General features: G+C 41.0%; 1 protein-coding gene across 7 annotated transcripts in view; it reads left to right on the top strand.

The window, feature by feature from the left end:
- Positions 1 to 19350, top strand: part of SLC44A3 (solute carrier family 44 member 3) — an 80487-nt gene that overhangs the window by 461 nt on the left and 60676 nt on the right. For all 7 annotated transcript variants that reach the window (XM_070268691.1, XM_023641590.2, XM_023641591.2 and 4 more), the window contains exons 2-5: positions 256 to 363; positions 3751 to 3893; positions 5502 to 5638; positions 6575 to 6668. In XM_070268691.1, the coding sequence (XP_070124792.1) occupies positions 256 to 363; positions 3751 to 3893; positions 5502 to 5638; positions 6575 to 6668 (482 nt within the window). The remainder of the gene's footprint in view (positions 1 to 255; positions 364 to 3750; positions 3894 to 5501; positions 5639 to 6574; positions 6669 to 19350) is intronic.

Below are 19350 nucleotides of genomic sequence, written 5' to 3'. Positions count from 1 at the left end.
AGAGGCTGGCCTCGGAGCGCGAACTTGGGGCCGCCTCCAGGTGCACCTCCGGGGAAGGACTTGGCGAGTGGGAATTCACAACCGCTCCGCAAGAGCAGGTGTTTCACAGGCTCCCAGGAAAGCTTAGGCCGCCACGTTGAAAAAAAAACAAACAATCGAGCAGTCTTCGAGTAAGTTTGGGTTCAGTTTCCAGGCTGGGATCCATATCATTATTTATCCTCTTTTTCTAAACTCTCTCCCTTCTTTTTCTGGAAGGTTTCTGCAGAGAGAACCCCCAGGGAAAGAGAGTGGCGACCTCAGATTTATAGGAAATGCACAGATACGATATGGTTATCCCTGTTCTTTCTCTTTTGGACTGGTTTGGTAAGTGTGGGTGCTTGGCAGGGAAAAGCCCAGAGCGTGTGCGCGTGTCCCGAAATAACTGTGCCCCAAATGTAAATTGCTCCCCTAGTACTTTCCCTGGGGAAGCCCAGGGCTCCGGGAGCTACCAGGTTAAAGTCTGTGGTGCAATGAGAGACATCTACCAATACTGCAGAATAAACATCAGTCCTGGAGAATTCTTGTCAGGTATCTCCTAACCTCGTCGACTTACTGAATGGGAGAGGCTGTCTTCCTGCCGCAGGCCACGTTCTAAGGGAATACTCCATTAGCAGATGAGAATCACCGTTTGCATCCGGCTTGTTATTTAATAGACCAGTGTGTGGTCTCATTATCCGAGCTCGCTGCTTGGAAATTCTTTTACTGTCTCAGCCCCCAAAATAAAATATTCCTCAAGTGTTTGCGGTTCCTCTAACATAGGAAAATCCAGGGTGAGCCTAGAAATATGTTAGTCATACTTTAGCTGAGCATAACACACACTCTCCTGGTATGTGGGGTTTAGCAGCTAACAGGGAAACAGGCCTTTGATTTAAACCCACTAGTTAGAGAATAATTTCCCCCCCCACTCCAGCTTCCAGGTGTGTAGGATTGCTGGTCGACCTCATCCGGCTGTGCCGTTTCAGTCCTGGGAGAGTCTCTTGGAAGCTGAATGTTGGTGCTTCAATGCATATTTTAGAGTCGTAGGTAACAGCAGAAAAAGGCTCGCTCAACTGCTTCCAAGAGCATGTTCGTGAAACCATGCACTCCAGATTGAGGCATGCTGTTTGCTGCATGGTAAATGATTAATTTATAAAGCTCGATAATAGCTACCAGATACTAATTACCTTTGTTGAAAAGAATTCTGTTTGAATGACTCGAATATAGTGTTTGTTCCTCTTTCCAAGTAAGAAAGGTATTTGTGCAGTTGTTGGCTTTACCAACTGGTTACAGACACAGGGGAAGGTTGGGCTTTGAAGGTGTAACTGAATGTTCTGGGTGTCTAAATCATGGCCGTTGGAGCTCTCCGCTAGGAGCTGAGAGAAACTGCACCTCCCCCTTAACTTCCCACAGATGCCCGTGTTTCTAGCCGGGTCTGCTATTGCATAAATGCAGGGACCAGCTATCCTGCCTGCACCTGGCTGCGTGGACCTCTGGCAGTTAATGTTACTTGGTGATCTTCCCTAGGCCTCATGGCTACCAGACTCTCAGCCCGACAGCTGTCTGGGGAGAGGGTTCGTAGATGGCCCATCACAGCCTGAAGAATTATGAACCATCTGAGAGGTGGCACAGAGCTGGAAACTGCTTTAAAATTACATGTCGTTTGCAAAATCAGTCTGAAGGCTTCAATATGCCCACATTCTCTTTACTGTATTAAATTTGAATAATGAGAGTCCTTCCTTAGCTGACTGGCTTTTAGTATCTTTTGCGACATTTTTAAACCACAGATATTTAAAACAGGGCAAAGAGTGTTTTTCCTGTCTCTGCTCTTCAGCTTCCTGGTCTTGTGACCTGACCGGTGACGAGGCGCATGCTGGACTGGATTATTGATGGTGCTGCCCTGAGTTAGGGTTGGACAAAGGAGGTTAGGGGGTGAGGGGCCAGAATTGGAAGCAGGGACAGTCTGTTGCAAATAGAAAGACTACCAGTCTTTGTTTATATTTGTATAAGACACATAGAAGAGAGCGTCTCAAAACCTGGACCATCTCTGTCTCTACTTACCTCTCCAGAGTCCTCTCCCTCCTTGCCCTCTCCTTCTTGTCTTTTAAGACTCCATTTTCTAGATCTCCCTGGCACAGCTGACAGTGACCTTGGTAGACCCACCCTACCTGGTATACACACCTACCGTATCACCTATCTTATGGAATTGCTATTGTGTGTTTGAAATTAGAACAAATTTTCGATGGTTTAAAGTAGTAATTGTAAGGCAGGGACTCAGGGGTACCCAAATCCCTCCTCCCTCCCTAAGAAAAAACCTCCCACTTCTCCCCACAACCTTCCAAGGGAGAGATTAACATAAAGAATGCTAGTAAATGGGAATGGTCACTTCCTTATTAGCTTTCTGGAGAACTGGGCAGAAACAGACGACCCCTTTCCTCCCTCTAAACCCAAACCCAATCAGGATCTTAGCTGGAAGGGCAGGGGAGGAGCAATGCGGGGCTGGGTCAGCCTGCCGTGCCGGCCACGTGGGCACACCGTCAAACCCACACCCGCAGCCTGTAAGTAAAGGGGGAGTGACCTGTCTGCCAGCACAGGTGACGCACTCGTCCTGGAGTCTGACCATGGCAAGTGCTGGGGGCGTTCGAGGGGCAGAGAGCCTCCTTCCCAGGAGGCCGGTGATTCCTGAGCCCTGAGCCGCGCCTGTCTTCTAGGCTCAGTTCCTTGAGGATGGGGACTTGAGGTTGTTCACCTTTCTGTCCTCCAGCAACAGAGCCGCTGGCACACAGTGGGCACTTGAAGACTGTTATCTTGATTTCTTAATTAGTAGGGAATGCAGAATGTCTGAAACCTATTTCGCTTTGGGGTGATATACCTTTGGAACATGCGGTATCAACACCATATTTTATTGAATGATGTACGGTATCCCCTCTCCTGGAATGAGGCTGTCGTTACCACCTATTAAATGGTGTTGTCTGCATTGCATGTTGGGAAACTTACAGCGCTGGGTGTGTGTTATAGAAGATACATACTCAGCCTTGGTAGAAGGCCTGCCGATGCGTATTAATGGAACCATCATTTGAGCTGAAATTTCAAACATCCCACATTCGTTATGAAATTAAAGAAAAGTGACTATAGATTGCAAGATGTTCTTGTCCAGCAGAATACGAAGATTCTTTATTTTGTGTGTTTTAAGCACTTATTCCATTTTCACGCTCGTTATGAACAGTATTTTTGTACATGTCAGCTGCGTTGCCTCTGCCCCTGAGGGTCGGAGTGCCCTAAATATAAGACAGAAAGAAAAAGGGAGAGCGAGGGAGAGAGAGGAAGGGGAGGAAAGTCAGAGAAAGAAGTAGTACAGCCCTGGTGCACTTGGTAAACCAAGAACCTCGAGGGGAAAAGCACTAAGTTGTCCTGGTGAAGTGAGGCCAAGAGGGAAAAATGACAGACGCTAGGAGAAGATGGCGAGAAGTGCAAAGAGGGGAGAAAATGGTGAGAACTCTGTGTCGGCGTTTTAGAACGTTCTCCCTACCCACCCTGTTCACACAAGTAGCACATGAGCAGCTTCCTAACTCATTTGAGTCATTGACGTTGTTGCTGAAGGAGAGCAGTGCAGTGACGCTGGGGGATTCATTTTCACCTGGTTTCATTTTATATCAGCATCTTCAGGGATGTGGGGGACCATGTTTTCAGCACGTTGGCCAGGCTTTCACATGCCACCTGGATGGGTTTTGCCAGGTGTTCATCATGGGCTACTCGGTGGCGGCGGGAGCCACGGGAAGACTCCTCTTCGGCTATGACAGCTTTGGCAACGTGTGTGGCAAGAAGAACTCCCCAGTAGAAGGAGCCCCTCTTTCAGGGCAGGACATGACCCTAAAAAAGTAAGTATTCAAGGGGCTGGCCCGATGGCGTGGTGGTTAAGTTCACGCTCTCTGCTTCAGTGGCCCAGGGTTCATGGGTTCAGATCCTGGGGGCAGACCTACACACCGCTAATCAAGCCATGCTGTGGCAGTGTCGCACGTGCGAAACAGAGGAAGTCTGGCACAGATGTTAGCTCAGTGACAATCTTCCTCAAGTAAAAAGAGGAAGATTGGCAACCGATGTTAGCTCAGGGCCAATCTTCCTCACCAAAATAAAAAAGTATTCAAGTAAGTCCCCAACCTGTACAAGGGCTATATTTCAAAATCTTGTATAAATTAGTCATGTTGAGCCTGGAAGCTGTTTTCCCATTCAAAACTCTTTCAGCCCATCTCTTAAAGAGGGAGGCATATATGTGGTAAGAAGGACATGGGTTTTAGAATCAGCCAGTCCTAAGTTCAAATTCAGCCTCTGCTGCTTTTCAGCAGTGTCACCTTGGACAGAGTACTTAACCTCTATGAGCCAGGTTTTCAACTTTTTAAACTGGTTATTGCACCCACCTCGCAAGGTTGTTTTGAGGATCGGCTGAGCCACTGCACGAGCTAAGGTTTAGTAAAGGTTAGTTGTTACAGCGATTCATAGTGAGTTAAATCCTGTTGCCAATTGTACTCCATCCACAGTATTGTCTCTAAGCAGAATACCTGGCTTGCACTGGGAATGCTGGGGGCTGTGTCTCACTTCCTCCTCAGTCTACACTCTCAACTCTGGTGCTGTGATGTCACGTTTTTCCTCCTCTGACTCCAACACAGAAACAGGAAGGGGAGAGAAGAGACAGAAATCCAGAGGGGAGAGGAATCCCTGGCTGTGACTTTCTACGATGGAGACTGCCTCCGAGTAACTTTTGAGGCTTGATAATCAAAAGCAGCTCCCAGGAGAGAAATCTTAAGGGTCTAAATAGGTCCTGAATGTAAGTTTGGAGTCACCGAATATGAATCTCAGACCAAGCGTTTTCTGTCCTTGAATGTCACTCCTGAGGACGGTGGCTTTGCGTTGCTGGATGTGGATTGCCTGGGGGCATTGCCCACCTCCCCAGTGGCTGCACAGTGCAGCAGCAAGGGTCTCCTGAGTTTTCTGGCTCTCAAACTGGGAGGCAGAGGGAGGAGCAAACCTTTAATTCAGAGCCTCTGGCCCCTCCTTTCCACTTCTCTCTTCCCTGGGTTCAGCTAGTCTCTGAGGTATAGTTGAACGCTCTTGGGTGCAAAAATGCCTTCTGTGGACTTCACTGAGCAGTTTCTGCACTGGCCTGATGTGGCAATCCACAGGCAGTTGAATCAATCCCCTCCCTTCCTCAGTGACTTCCTAAGTTAACTCCCTAGTGTTCTCCCCCAGAAAATGCTGAATCTGGAAAAGGAAAGTTGTGTTAACATTTGAGTATGCTTCCCAAGCTGCGCAACTCCCTAGATGACCCCCAGGAGGCATGCTACATGTTAAATTATGCTGAAGCATTTGATTATAAAAGTTTGCATTAATTATTCCCATATTTGATAGCACGTGGATATTTTTTAAAGCCCGCAGTGAAACCCAAGGAGTGGAAATGCTCTAAAACATTATCTGTTTGATCTATCTCCTAGACACGTGTTCTTTATGAATTCCTGCAACCTGGAGGTGAAAGATGTGAGGCTCAGTTCCACTGTCCTCTGTGTGTCCAGCTGTCCTGAAGAGCAGCTTGATACCCTGGAAGAGGTTCAGCTCTTTGCAAACAACAGTGGTAGGTACCGAGGGACGGGCTCCCTCTTTCCCCTGAGGCTGGGAACCACGGTGGGGTAACCTGTGCAGACCTAGACCAGATAACTTACCCTGACACTCCTTTCTCTGCAAAGCTGGAAATCACCCTTCCTTGTGGGTGCCTCTTCATGTGTGGAAAAGGCTGTAAACATTTTCTCTTGAGCTTGTTCAATTTCACTCTGGTTTATCTGGAATTTATCTGAAACCCTAGCTGTTCTCTGCTCACTGCCAGGGAATAGTCTTCCGTAGAGAACACAGAGTAGATGACAGACATTTATGGCCTGCAGGCAGGGTCAGACGGAGGTCAGAGAGCTCTGTGCCCGGGGCCCATCCAGTCCTAGAGAGGCGCCCACAGGCTTCGGAGTGAATTGCCAACAAGTATGTTCTTTCATTAAAATGTTGGGTACTTTCACCGACCAGTGGGATAGTCATAAGTGGTAGCAAACGTTTGAGTAACTGAAGTACCTTGTTCTGAGCCCACTTTTCAGGTTTATGTTACAAAGACTAAACAACCAAAAGAAAGTAAAGGGAATTTGAGGCAACTTACTGCAAATTTTATCTGCCTGTGAAATAGTACGCCAGATTTTTTAAAGATTAATTGCAAGGCTGAGTTAAAAATATCAAGCCTATCCAATTAATATCTTCAAATAAACTTCAAATCATTTTAGTACCAATCATATAGCTTTTAGTCTTGGATTTGGGGTTTTGGAGAAAGAGGAAGAGAGGACCTAACTTGACCTCAGATGGTATGCTAATTCTTTTGTATTTAGGTCACCCATAGGCCTGTTTTCTAAATCTGAGTGACTTATTCTGTCTCTCTCCTGGGTTTGTAAAATGACTATGATTTCCTTACTGGCTCCACTAGAAAGATGGGCACAATATGGGAAGATGGTACAGTCTGTGTGTCTTCTGCTTCCAGGGTCCTTCCTGTGTGTTTATAGCTTGAATTCCTTCAACTACACCCAGAATCCAAATGCAGGCTCCTTGTGCCCCAGTCTGCCAGTCCCTCCAAGGTAAAAGCTTCCGTACTTTTTCCTTATCCATCAACAAAAGTTATTGGGTGCCTGGTGCGTGTCTGTTACTCTTCTAGGTATTGTGTGAAGCACAAAGGAGGTATATCGGGTAGAGCCCCTGCCTGTAGGGAGCTTACAGTCTGGAGGAGGCCAGGGGTAAACAAGGAGGGACTGTTTGCAATATACATAATGGACAATGGATTAGGAACCAGGATAAATAAGGAGAGAACAAACAAGAAAGATACACATAGTCTGCAGTGACAACACTAGAGCTAGCAAAAGTAATATATGAATTATTACCAAATGAGTGGTTTTACAAAGTTGTCGGTGTGTATTTTTTCCACTCCAACTATTTTATTACGAAGTAGAAATTGTTTACTTTTGCTTTTTTATTGCAACCAGACATTGTTAGTTTGTATAGTTCTAGATTTGTCCATAAGAAACAGACCTGGGTAAGCAAGGCCAAGTGTCCATGATACCTTTCTTCTCATTGAGAACAGAAAACAGGTCCTTCTCAAGAATAGCACTCAGTGAGCTCCTGTCAGAGTCTTATTTATCCCTATCAACTAGGGTAGTACTGGCACATAGGAGGCATCTTATAAACATCTGTAGAATAAGGCTGTAATGAGGAAGCGGTGGTTGCATTGCCATGGTAAATGGTTTGTATTTGAGCCACTGAGAAGGCTAAGGGGAAAAATACAGTTAATAATCATTGCCACCATCAGGATGCTGAGGTGTGATGAAGGAAAACTTCGATTATTTTGCATTGACCTTCTTTTGAAAATTCTAAGTATGTTTACCATGAATGAGACCTCTTTGCAAAATCCCTGAGAAATAATGATGATTTAAGCAGAACAAGGCCTTTTGCCAACTGTCTAATTCAGTGTTTATCACACTCTTGGTTGGGACCCACAGTAAGAAATTTATTGTGTCACAACCCCAGTATACACGCACCTCCATCGTACATACTTACATATATGAAGCAGAAAGAGAAGTCTCACAAAACCAGATTGCCCTTAACTACACATGATTCACCCTAACAGTTCCTGTTCTCTTTAACTTTTTTAAAAAAGAAATTTAGTTCAGGATTTCAGTAATTTCTAACAGGTTGCAAGTACAGCTTGAAAAATGCTGAATAGCAGGTGCTAAAAAAAGAAAAAAAAGGGGATAGGTTTTAACTGAATAGGAGGAAGAATATAGTGAACCATTCTTGTGGTATTCTTTTCTAAAATAAATACTTTGTGTTATAAGTAATTGAAAGAGGAAAGAATTACTTGCCAAGGAGAGTACCAGTTCCATTTTTCTGTAATTTTTTTTTTTTTTAAGATTGGCACCTGAGCTAACATCTGCCAATATTTTTCTTTCTTTCTTTCTTCTTCTCCCCAAAGCCCCTCAATACGTAGTTGTATATTCTAGCTGTGGGTCCCTCTGGTTGTGCTATGTGGGATGACACCTCAGCACGGCTTGATGAGCGGTGCCATGTCTGCACCCAGGATCCGAACCAGCAAAACCCTGAGCTGCCAAAGTGGAACGCACGAACTTAACCACTCAGCCACGGGCCCAGCCTCTGTAATATTTTTTCAATTCTGGTTTTTGTCATATATCATAAATACATCTCAATGAAACACAACTGAACCCAGGGGAAAAAAACTACAATATTTTAGCAGGTTGAAAGAAAATTATTTAACAGTTAAAGAGAACAATTTTTTTTTTAAACTTTATGCGCTTTGACCAACATGTCCCCATTGCCTCCTCCACTCTTGGCCACCACCATTCTGTTAGAGAAGAGCTTCTAGATTGACTATTTAGAGTCCATATATAAGTAAGATCCTGCGTATTTGCCTTTTGAGAAAGACTTTTTAAAGAACACTATTTGTAACTGTGCCTGCAGAAGGAATTGAGAGAGAATGGAATTTTTAAGGTTGTTTATCTAACCAGAGCCGGATAAACTCCCCTCTTACTGTAAAGGGACGGCAACTGTAATTCCATGGGAAGCTTATATCTTGATGTTACTGATGATACTAGAGAACTTTTATTGAGTTTTTGATATTTGCCAGGTACTTTTGTAAGCTCTTGACGTGTATTCACTTATTTGGACCTCACCTAACCTCTGTGTTGTAGGCGTTGTTTTCATCCCTATTTTACAGCTGAGAAAACTGATGCAGAGACAGGTTAAGGTCGTACAACCAGCAAGTGGAAGAGCTGGAATTCAAAACCAAACAGCGTCCGTATTTGTTTATGTGATTCAAAACAAACAGTCGACGCTTCATTGGTTTTATTTTGCCTGGCAAATGTCCTCCTTAGGCTCACACCAAGCTGGCGGAGAAGTCCCATACCATGTGCCCTAGGGTCACCATCTTTTCTACCACTCGACCACTCCTAGTCCTATCACTCCTTAAATGCAGACTTTTCCAATACTAACTTTTCCAGTGAAGACAAAACTGCTGATTGACTGGCCTTTCTTGGATGGAGTTAGGCAGATAGAAATAGGCTTGAGGGCTCCGTTTCCTTTTCCTGCACAAACGTTTGTTTGTTTTAAGATGGAAATTATCGTATTTATCATGGAAGAATAGTGCCAAGAGTGAAAAGCTTGAAAACATGAGAAGTGTGGCTATATGGCCCAGGAGCATTTTCTAAATACCTCTTTTTGACTAAACCAGTTGTTTCTTCTTCCTCTGTCGATCACGTGAGGTGTAACACACCCTTTTAGAGCAGCGGCTGAATATCAAGAAGGTTTGTGTACCTATGAATGAGCTTTTAAGAGCAGTAAAAAAAATACTGCAGAAGATAACAAGCGTATCTTTTTCCCTTTGGTGTTCAATGAAATATTGTATTTTGAGTCTCCTGTGTATTTAAAATCTAAAAGACTTGGGGTTTTCCCTCTAGTATATTCTAGTTCCAGCCTCCCACACAGGTGCCCATGGATGTCACCGAATTGTTTCCTTGGATGAATTCCACATACAGGGTCATCTGAATATACAGTCAGCTCTCCAAATTACTTCCTGCACATTTGAGTGGCTTTGCTGGTGGGGAGAGGAAAAGCAGAAGTGGGGAAGAAACCACAGTTTGTGGCCGAAAGATACATCCCTTGCCCCAGCTAATGAAGCACTCAGTGGGCAGCTGGTCAACCACCCAGCAGGGGTGACCCACAGTTTGTGCCTCTCTGTGTCACCCTCAGGGCTAAGATAGGCCATTGTTTACCAGCACAGCATTATTAAATGCCTAAAAATCACCCTAGTTGACAAAATTAAGGTCTTACGGAGAACTGTGCTTGAAGAAAAACAAATAAAATAACATTCAATCTATATCTGACCATATTTTTCAGAAACACTAAATGAAAGGTCAGAAAACATTTGCTTTCAAAACAATTCAGATTCATTGGTGTTAAGATTGTTTAGTAATAAAAAAGAAAAAGAAATTCGAGGTTTAAAAATTGGAAAGCAGGAGGTAAAATTACTACTCTTCAGTTGTTAAGAAAATTAATTGAAAAACTAAAAATGGTAAGAAAACTTATTTAGATGGCAGGGAACGAGATTAATGTACAGAAATCTGTAGGATTCATATATTTTTTAAAAGACTCCTTTTACTGCAACAAGAAAAATACATACAAAAGCACAAAAGTGCCTAGAAATAAATTTAAGAAGAAGTGTACAACAAAGAAAACTTTAGGGACTGGCCCGGTGGTGCAGTGGTTAAGTGTGCACGTTCCACTTCAGCGGCCTGGGGTTTGCCGGTTTGGATCCTGGGTGCAGACCTGGCACTGCTTGGCAAGCCATGCTGTGGTATGCATCCCATATATAAAGTGCAGGAAGATGGGCATGGATGTTAGGTCAGGGCCAGTCTTCCTGAGCAAAAAGAGGAGGCTTGGGGGCAGATGTTAGCTCGGGGCTAATCTTCCTCAAAAAAAAAAAAAAAAAAATTTAATAAGTTCCTGAGGTACAAGCAAAACTTGAACAGATAGAAAGATAGACTGTGTTCTTGATAGTATGACTCAATGTTATAAAGATGTCATTTCTCCAAAAGTAGAGCTATACATTTATCATGATTACAATAAAAATGGGATTTTTCAGTAACTAGATAAGCTGATTTGAAAGTTTGTAAAGAAAATTTAAAGGAAAAAAAACAAGAATGACCAAGAAAAACCTGAAAAAGAAAAACTAAGAGGACTAGCCCTTCCAGTTTTTAAAACATATGATAAAGTTTAATAATTAGAATACTGTAGTACTAGTTCATGTGTAGAAAGATCAGTGGAAGACATTAGATAATCCAGGAATAGACCCAAATGCTTACGGGAATTTAGTACGTGCTAAAAGTGGCATCTCATATAAGTGACAAAAAGATGGACTATCAACAAGTGGTGTTGGGACAACTGGGCAGGCATTGGGGGAAAGCTGGATCCATACCCTGTGCCTTTTATGAATAAATTCCAAATGGATGAAAGATTTTAATGTGTAAAGTGAAATCAGAAAGTACTAGAAGCCATGGGAGAATTATTTTATGACCTGTGAGTAACGAAGGCTTCTAACTATGGCTTAAAACTCAGAAGACATAAATTAAAAAATTGATAAATTTGGCTGCATTAAAATCAAACATTTCTGGGCTGGCCCCATGGCCAAGTGGTTAAGTTTGCATGCTCCAATCTGGCGGCCCAGGGTTTCACCAGTTCGGATCCTGGGCACAGACATGGCACCGCTCATCAGGCCACGTTAAGGCGGCGTCCCACATGCCACAACTAGAAGGACCACAACTAAAATATATATACAACTAAATACTGGGGAGATTTGGGGAGAAAAAAAAAAAGAAGATTGGCAACAGTTGCTCAGGTGCCAATGTTTAAAAAAAAACAACAAAATTTCTGCATGACAAAAACACTAGAAGCGAAATTAACAGGTAAATAAGTTACAGTTCATATAAAAAAGTTTGATTTGTCTAACTTATAAAAGGTTTTACTAATCAACTTTTAATAGACCAATATCTCAATATGAAAATGAAATAATGATATGAGTAGATGCATTAAAGAAAAAGCATAATGTTTCTAAAATATACTAAAAGAGACTGGACCTCCCTCATGATAGAGGAGATTCCATTAAGACTCTAATGTTTTCACCTCGTAGACTGGCAACATCTAAAGGTTTGATAATATGCTGTATTGGCAAGGGTATGGGGAAGTAAGGACTTTCATCCATTGTGGAGGCAGCGTCCCCAGGAGGGCAATTCATTGATATTCATCAGTGATGAATGTGCATACCTTTTAATCAAGCATTTCTGCTTCTAGAAATTTAATCTACAGGCCTACTTTTACCAGGGTGAAATGACATTTGTGCAAGGTTATTCACTGCAGTGTTTGTAATAGTGAAAGATGGAAAACAATCTAAATGATTGTCAATAGAAGCTGCTTAAATGATGGTATATCATTTAATGTAACACCATTTAGCCTTTTTTTTCATAAGAGACTAGCAAGCTAGGAATAGCTGAGAACTTTCTCGGTCTGATAAAAGGCACCTATGAGAAATCTACAGTTAATGTTATACTCAACGGTGAGCTATTGAATGCTTTCCACCTAAGATTAGAAACAGAGCAAGGATGTCTGCTCTCACCACTTCCACGCAACGTTGTAATGGAGGTCCTGGGAACTGCAATAAAGTAAGAAAAAGAAATAGAAAGGAAGAAATGAAACCATCTTTATTTACAGATGAACTAATTTTTTACATAGAAAATCCAAAGGAATCTACAAAATACTAAGTAAATTTAGCAAAGTTGTAAGATACGAGACCAAATTGTATTTGTATATACCAGCAGCATTTAGGAAATAATTTTTTTTTTTTGAGGAAGATTAATCCTGAGCTGACATCTGCCACCAATCTTCCTCTTTTTGCTGAGGAAGGTTGTCCCTGAGCTAACATCTGTGCCCATCTTCCTCCACTTTACATGTGGGACTCCCGCCACAGCATGGCTTGATGAGCAGTGCATAGGTCTGTGCCCAGGATCCAAACTGGCAAACCCCAGGCCGTCAAAGTGGAGTGCAGCCACTGGGCCGGCCCCAGGAAATAATTTTTAAGTACATCTTCAGCAGCATCAAAAAATATAGAATACTTAGGAATAAATTTCATAGAAGACATGGAAGACGTCAACTGAAAACTTCAAGCCATTGCTGAGAGAAATTAAATACCTAAATGAGTAGAGAAAAATACCTTATTCATGAATTGGAAGTTTTTAATATTGTTAGGATTTCACTTCTCCCTAAATTTAATATTCACTTCTCCCTAAACTTTAACATTGTTAGGATTTCACTTCTCCCTAAATTGTTCTTTAGAGTCAACACAATCCTCCATATATAATTTTTGTAGAAACTGACAAGTTTATTTGACTTATTCTACTTAGGGTCACAAAAAATTCTTGAAGAAGAAAAGATTCAGGAGTTATTATAAAGTTACAGCGATTAAGACAGTGTGGTATTGGAATGAGGATAGACAAATAGACAAGTGGATCAGAATGGAGAGTCCAGAAATAGAACTACATATCCGTGGTCAATGATTTTTAATGAAAGTACCAAGTCAGTTTCATGAGGAAAAGAAGTCTTTTCAACAAATGGGGCTGACGTAAGCAGAAAGACATTGGGGGAAAAATGACTCTGGGTCATTTTGTATGAGGACTCTTATCCCATACCACACACAAAAAGTAATTTGAGATATATCTTGGACCTAACATAAGAGCTAAAACAATAAAGCTTCCAGAAGAATATCTTTGACACCTTGAAGTAGGCAAAGATTTCTTTGAGAGGACACAGAAAGCACTATTCATAAAAGAAACAAAAATGATACTGTGGACTGCATCAAAACTAAAAACTTCCATTCATCTAAAGACACCATTGAGAAAATGAAAAGAAAAAAAGCAAGACTGAGAGAGAATGTCACAATACATATCTATGACAAATGCTTAAACCCAGAATATGTAAAGAATTTCTTTAAGGGTCTATAATCTTTTTTTGTAAAGGGCCAGATAGTAAATATTTAGGCTTTGTGGACCATAGAATCTCATGGGCAACTGTTTAATTCTGCCACTGTAGTGCAAAAGCAGCCATAGAAAATACATAAACACGTGGGCTGTGCTCCGTTCCAATAAAGCTTCATGTACAAAAACAGGCGGTGGGCCGAATGCGGCTGACCCCTACTTTAATCAATAACAAAAAGACAAATAGCTCCATAAAACTGGGCAAAAACTTGAACAGACACTTCTTCAAAAGAAGATATACAAACAACCAATAGGTGCATGAAAAGATGCTTGCCATCAGGAAAATGCAAATAAAAGCACAATGAGATATCAACCACACCCCAACGAGAAGGGCTACCATTTTAAAAATTAACAATACCAAGTGCTGGTGAGGATATAGAACAAGAACCCTCATACATTGCTAGTGGGAGTGTAAATAGTGCAGCCACTTTGGGAAAAGTTTGGTGTTTCTTATAAAGCTAAGCATGCACTTACTATATGACCCAACAATTCCACTCCTAGGTATTTACTCAAAGAAATGAAAATGTACATCCATAAAAATATTTGTGTACAAATGTTAATAGCAGCTTTTTATTTGAGGAAGATTAGCCCTGAGCTAACGTCCACTGCCAATCCTCCTCTTTTTGCTGAGGAAGATTGGCCCTGAGCTAACATCTGTGCCCATCTTCCTCTATTTTATATGTGGGACACCTGCTACAGCATGGCTTGATAAGTGGTGTCTATGTCCACGCCCAGGATCCAAACCGGTGAACCCTGGGCTGCCGAAGCAGAGCATGCAAACTTAACCACTGTGCTACCGGGCTGGCCCCAATAGCAGCTTATTTTTTTTTAATAACTTTTATTAAAAATACTATTTAGTGTAATTTCTTTCAGGCTGTAGTCCCAGGGGATGGTGCTTTGTGTTTTTTTGTTTTGAGTTCATAATAGTTTACATCTTTATGAAATTTCAGTTGTTCATTATTTCTTGTCTGTCATCACATAAGTGCTCGCCTTCACCCCCTGTGTCCACCCCTCCACCCCTCTTCCCCTGGTAACCACTGAACTGTTTTCTTTGTCCATGTGTTTGTTTATATTCCACATATAAGTGAAATCATACGGTGTTTGTCTTTCTCTGTCTGGCTTATTTTGCTTAGCATAATTCCCTCCAGCTCCACCCATGTTGTTGCAAATGGGATGATTTTGTCTTCTTTTATGGCTGAGTAGTATTCTGTTGTATATATATCCACATCTTCTTTATCCAGTCATCAGTTGATGGGCACTTGGATTGCTTCCATGTCTTGGTTATTGTGACTAGTGCTGCAGTGAACATAGGGGCACATATGTTACTTTGGATTGTTGATTTCAAGTTGTTTGGGTGGATACCCAGTAGCAGGATAGCTGGGTCATATGGTAGTTTTATTTTTAGTGTTTTGAGGAATCTCCATACTGTTTTCCATAGTGGCTGCACCAGTTTGCATTCCCACCAGCAGTGTATGAGGGTTCCCTTCTCTCCACACCCTCTCCAACATTTGCTATTTTTAGTCTTAATGATTATAGCCATTTTAACAGGTGTAAGGTGGTATCTTAGTGTAGTTTTGATCTACATTTCCCTGATGATTAGTGACATTGAACATCTTTTCCTCTGTTTTTTGGCCATCTGTATATCTTCTTTGGAAAAATGTCTGTTCATATCCTCTGCCCATTTTTTGATCCGGCTGTTTGTTTTTTTGTTCAGTTGTGTGAGTTCCGTGTATGGAGTTCCGGAGTTACGGAGTTCCGAGTTACGGAGATTAACCCCTTGTTGGATATATGATTTGCAAATATTTTCTCCCAATCGGTGGGTTGTCTTCTTGTTTTGTTCCTGGTTTCTTTTGCTTTGCAGAAGTTGTTTAGTCTGATGAAGTTCCACTTGTTTATTTTTTCTTTTGTTTCCCTTGTCTGAGACGACATGGTATTCCAAAACATCCTTTGAAGTTCCATGTCAAAGAGTGTACTACCTACATTATCTTTCAGGAGTTTTATGCTTTCAGGCCTTATCTTCAAGCCTTCAATCCATTTTAAGTTAATTTTTGTGTATGATGTGAGATAATGGTCTGTTTTCATTCTTTTGCATGTGGCTGTCCAATTTTCCCACCACCATTTATTGAAGAGACTATGTTTTCTCCATTGTATGTTCTTGGGACCTTTGTCAAAGATTAGCTGTCCGTAGATGTGCTGTTTTATTTCTGGGCTTTCCGTTCTGTTCCATTGATCTATGTGCCTGTTTTTGTACCAGTACCATTGTGTTTTGATCATTATGGCTTTGTGGTACATTTTGAAGTCAGGGATTGTAATGCCTCCAGCTTTGTTCTTTTTTTTCAGTATTGCTTTAGCACTTCGGGGTCTTTGCCCCATATGAATTTCAATATTCTTTGTTCTATTTTCGTGAAGAATGTCATTAGGATTCTGATTGAGATTGCATTGAATTTGTAGATTGCTTTGGGTAGTATGGACATTTTAATTATGCTTATTCTTCTAATCCATGTGCGTGGAATCTGTCTTCATCTCTTTATGTCATCATCTATTTCTTTCAATAATGTCTTATAGTTTTCATTGTATAAATCCTTCACTTTCTTGGCTAAATTTCTTCCTAGATACTTTATTCTTTTTGTTGCTATTGTAAGTGGAATTTTATTCTTGAGTTCTCTTTCTGTGAGTTCGTTATTAGAGTATAGAAACGCAACTGATTTCTGTAATTTGACTTTGTACTCTGCAACTTTACTGTAGTTGTTAATTATTTCTAATAGTTTTCCTATGGATTCTTTAGGGTTTTCTATATATAAGATCATATCGTCTGCAAATAGTGAGAGTTTCACTTCTTCATTCCCTATTTGGATTCCTTTTATTCCTTTTTCTTGCCTGATTGCTCTGGCCAAAACCTCCAGTACTATGTTGAATAAGAGTGGTGAGAGTGGGCACCCTTGCCTTGTTCCTGTTCTCAGAGGGATGGCATTCAGTTTTTACCCCTTAAGTTGACGTTGGCTGTGAGTTTGTCATACATGCCCTTTATTATGTTGAGGTAATTTCCTTCTATCCCCATTTTGTTAAGAGGTTTTATCATAAACAGCTGTTGGATCTTAAATGTTTTCTCTGTGTCTATTAAGATGATCATGTGGTTTTTATCCCTCATTTTGTTAATGTGGTGTATCACATTGATTGATTTGCAGATGTTGAGCCACCTCTGTGTCCCTGGTATAAATCCCACTTGGTCGTGGTATATGATCTTTTTGATGTATTGCTGTATTCAGGCTGCCAATATTTTGTTGAGGATTTTTGCATCTATGTTCATCAGCAATATTGGCCTGTAGTTTTCCTTTTTTGTGTTGTCCTTGTCAGCCTTTGGTATCAGAGTGATGTTGGCCCCATGGAATATGTTAGGAAGCACTCCATCTTCCCTAATTTTTCGGAATAGCTCAAGAAGGATAGGTATTTAATCCTCTCTGAAAGTTTGGTAGAATTCTCCAGGGAAGCCATCTGGTCCTGGGCTTTTATTCTTTGGGATGCTTTTGATTACTGTTTCAATCTCTTTCCTTGTGATTGGTCTATTCAGATTCTCTATTTCTTCTTGACTCAGCTTTGGGAGGTTGTAAGAGTATAAGAATTTATCCATTTCCTCCAGATTGTCAGTTTTGTTGCCATATAGCTTTTCATAGTATTCTCTTATAATCCATTGTATTTCTGTGCCGTCCGTTGTTATTTCTCCTCTTTAATTTCTAATTTTATTTATCTGAGCTTCCTCTCATTTTTTCTTTGTAAGTCTGGCAAGGGCTTTGTCAATTTTGTTTATCTTCTCAAAGAACCGTTCTACTGCCTTTTTTGTTTCAATAGCATTTATGTTTGCTCTGATTTTTATTATTTCCCTCCTTCTGCTGACTTTGGGCTTTGTTTTTCTTTTTCTAATTCAGTTAGGTGTAGTTTGAGATTGCTTATTTGGGATTTTTCTTGTTTGTTAAGGTGTGCCTGTATTGCAGTGAGTTTCCCTCTTAATACGGCTTTTGCTGCATCCCATATGAGTTGGTGTGGTATGTTTTCATTTTCAGTTGTCTCCAGTTATTTTTTTATTTCCCCTTTAATTTCTTCGATGATCCATTGGTTGTTCAATAGCATGTTGTTTAGTCTCCACATCTTTGTCCCTTTCTCAGCTTTTTTCTTGTAATTAACTTCTAGCTTCACAGCATTGTGATCAGAAAAGATGCTTGTTATTATTTCAATCTTCTTAAATTTATTGAGGCTTGCCTTGTTTCCTGACATATGGTCTATCCTTGAGAATGTTCCATGCACACTTGAGAAGAATGTATATTCTGCTGTTTTTGGATGGAGTGTTCTATATATGTCTATTAAGTCCAACTGGTCTAGCTTTTCATTTAATTCCACTGTTTCCTTGCTGATTTTCTGTCTGGATGATTTCTATCCATTAATGTGAGGTAGAGTGTTGAGGTCCCCTACTATTATTGTGTTATTATTAATATCTTCTTTTAGGTTTGTTAATAGTTGCTTTATGTACTTTGGTGCTCCTGTGTTGGGTGCATAGATATATATAAGTGTTATGTCTTCTTGGTGGAGTGTCCCTTTAATCATTATATACTGCCCCCTTTGTCTCTCGTTACTTGTCTTATCTTGAAGTGTACTTTGTCTGATATAATTATTGCAACACCTGCTGTCTTTTGTTTGCCATTAGCTTGAAGTATCATCTTTCATCCCTTCACTCTGAGCCTGTGTTTGTCGTTGGAGCTGAGATGTGTTTCCTGGAGGCAGCATATTGTTGGGTCTTGTTCTTTAACCCACCTTGCCACTCTTTGTCTTTTTATTGGAAAATTCAGTCCATTTATGTTTAGGATGATTATCGATATATGAGGGCTAATGCTGCCATTTTATCACTCATTTTCCAGTTCTCCTGAATTTCCTTTGTTTCTTGCCCTGTGTATTTTGGTCTACCAATTGAGTTATGTACTTTTTTATGTTGTGTTTCTTTGTTTCTCCTTATTTGTTATTTGTGTCTCTGTTCTGCTTTTTTGTTTAGTGGTTACCATGAGGTTTGTATTCGAAATCTCATATATAAGATAGTCCATTTTCTGATGGCCTCATTTCCTTAGAGTAAAGAGATACAGTCCCTTTCACATTCCCCTCCTGAGTTGTTTTTCTCACATCTTACTCCATCTTGTGTTAGGAGTTTGTGATTAAAATGACAAGATTACTCCTGTTTTTGGTATTCTTCTGCCCTTTGTCTGTAATGCTATTCTTCAGTATTTGCTAACCTGTTCTGATGTATAGCTGCAATTTTCTGATTTTGTCTACCTGTTTATCTCCTTACTCCCTGCTTTGTAACCCCTTTCTCCCTTTTTCTTTTCCCCCGGTACGAGGGCCTTGAGGATTTCTTGTAGGGGGGTTCTTGTAGCTACAATCTCCCTTAGCTTTTGTTTATCTGGGAAAGTTTTTCTTTCTCATCATATCTGAAGGAAATTTTCGCTGGATAGAGTATTCTTGGCTGAAAGTTTTTGTCCTTCAAAGATTTGAATATGTCATTCCAGTCCCCCCCCGTAAGGTTTCTGCGGAGAAATCCTCTGAAAGCCTGATAAGGGTTCCTTTGTAGGTTATTTTCTTCTGCCTTGGTGTCCTTAGTATCTTTTCTTTGTCATTCACTTATGCCTTGCAG

This window comes from Equus caballus, chromosome 5 (assembly GCF_041296265.1).
Source record: "Equus caballus isolate H_3958 breed thoroughbred chromosome 5, TB-T2T, whole genome shotgun sequence".
Taxonomy (NCBI): domain Eukaryota; kingdom Metazoa; phylum Chordata; class Mammalia; order Perissodactyla; family Equidae; genus Equus; species Equus caballus.
Note: the sequence above shows the minus strand (reverse complement) of the source record. Positions and strands in the feature narration are given on the sequence as shown.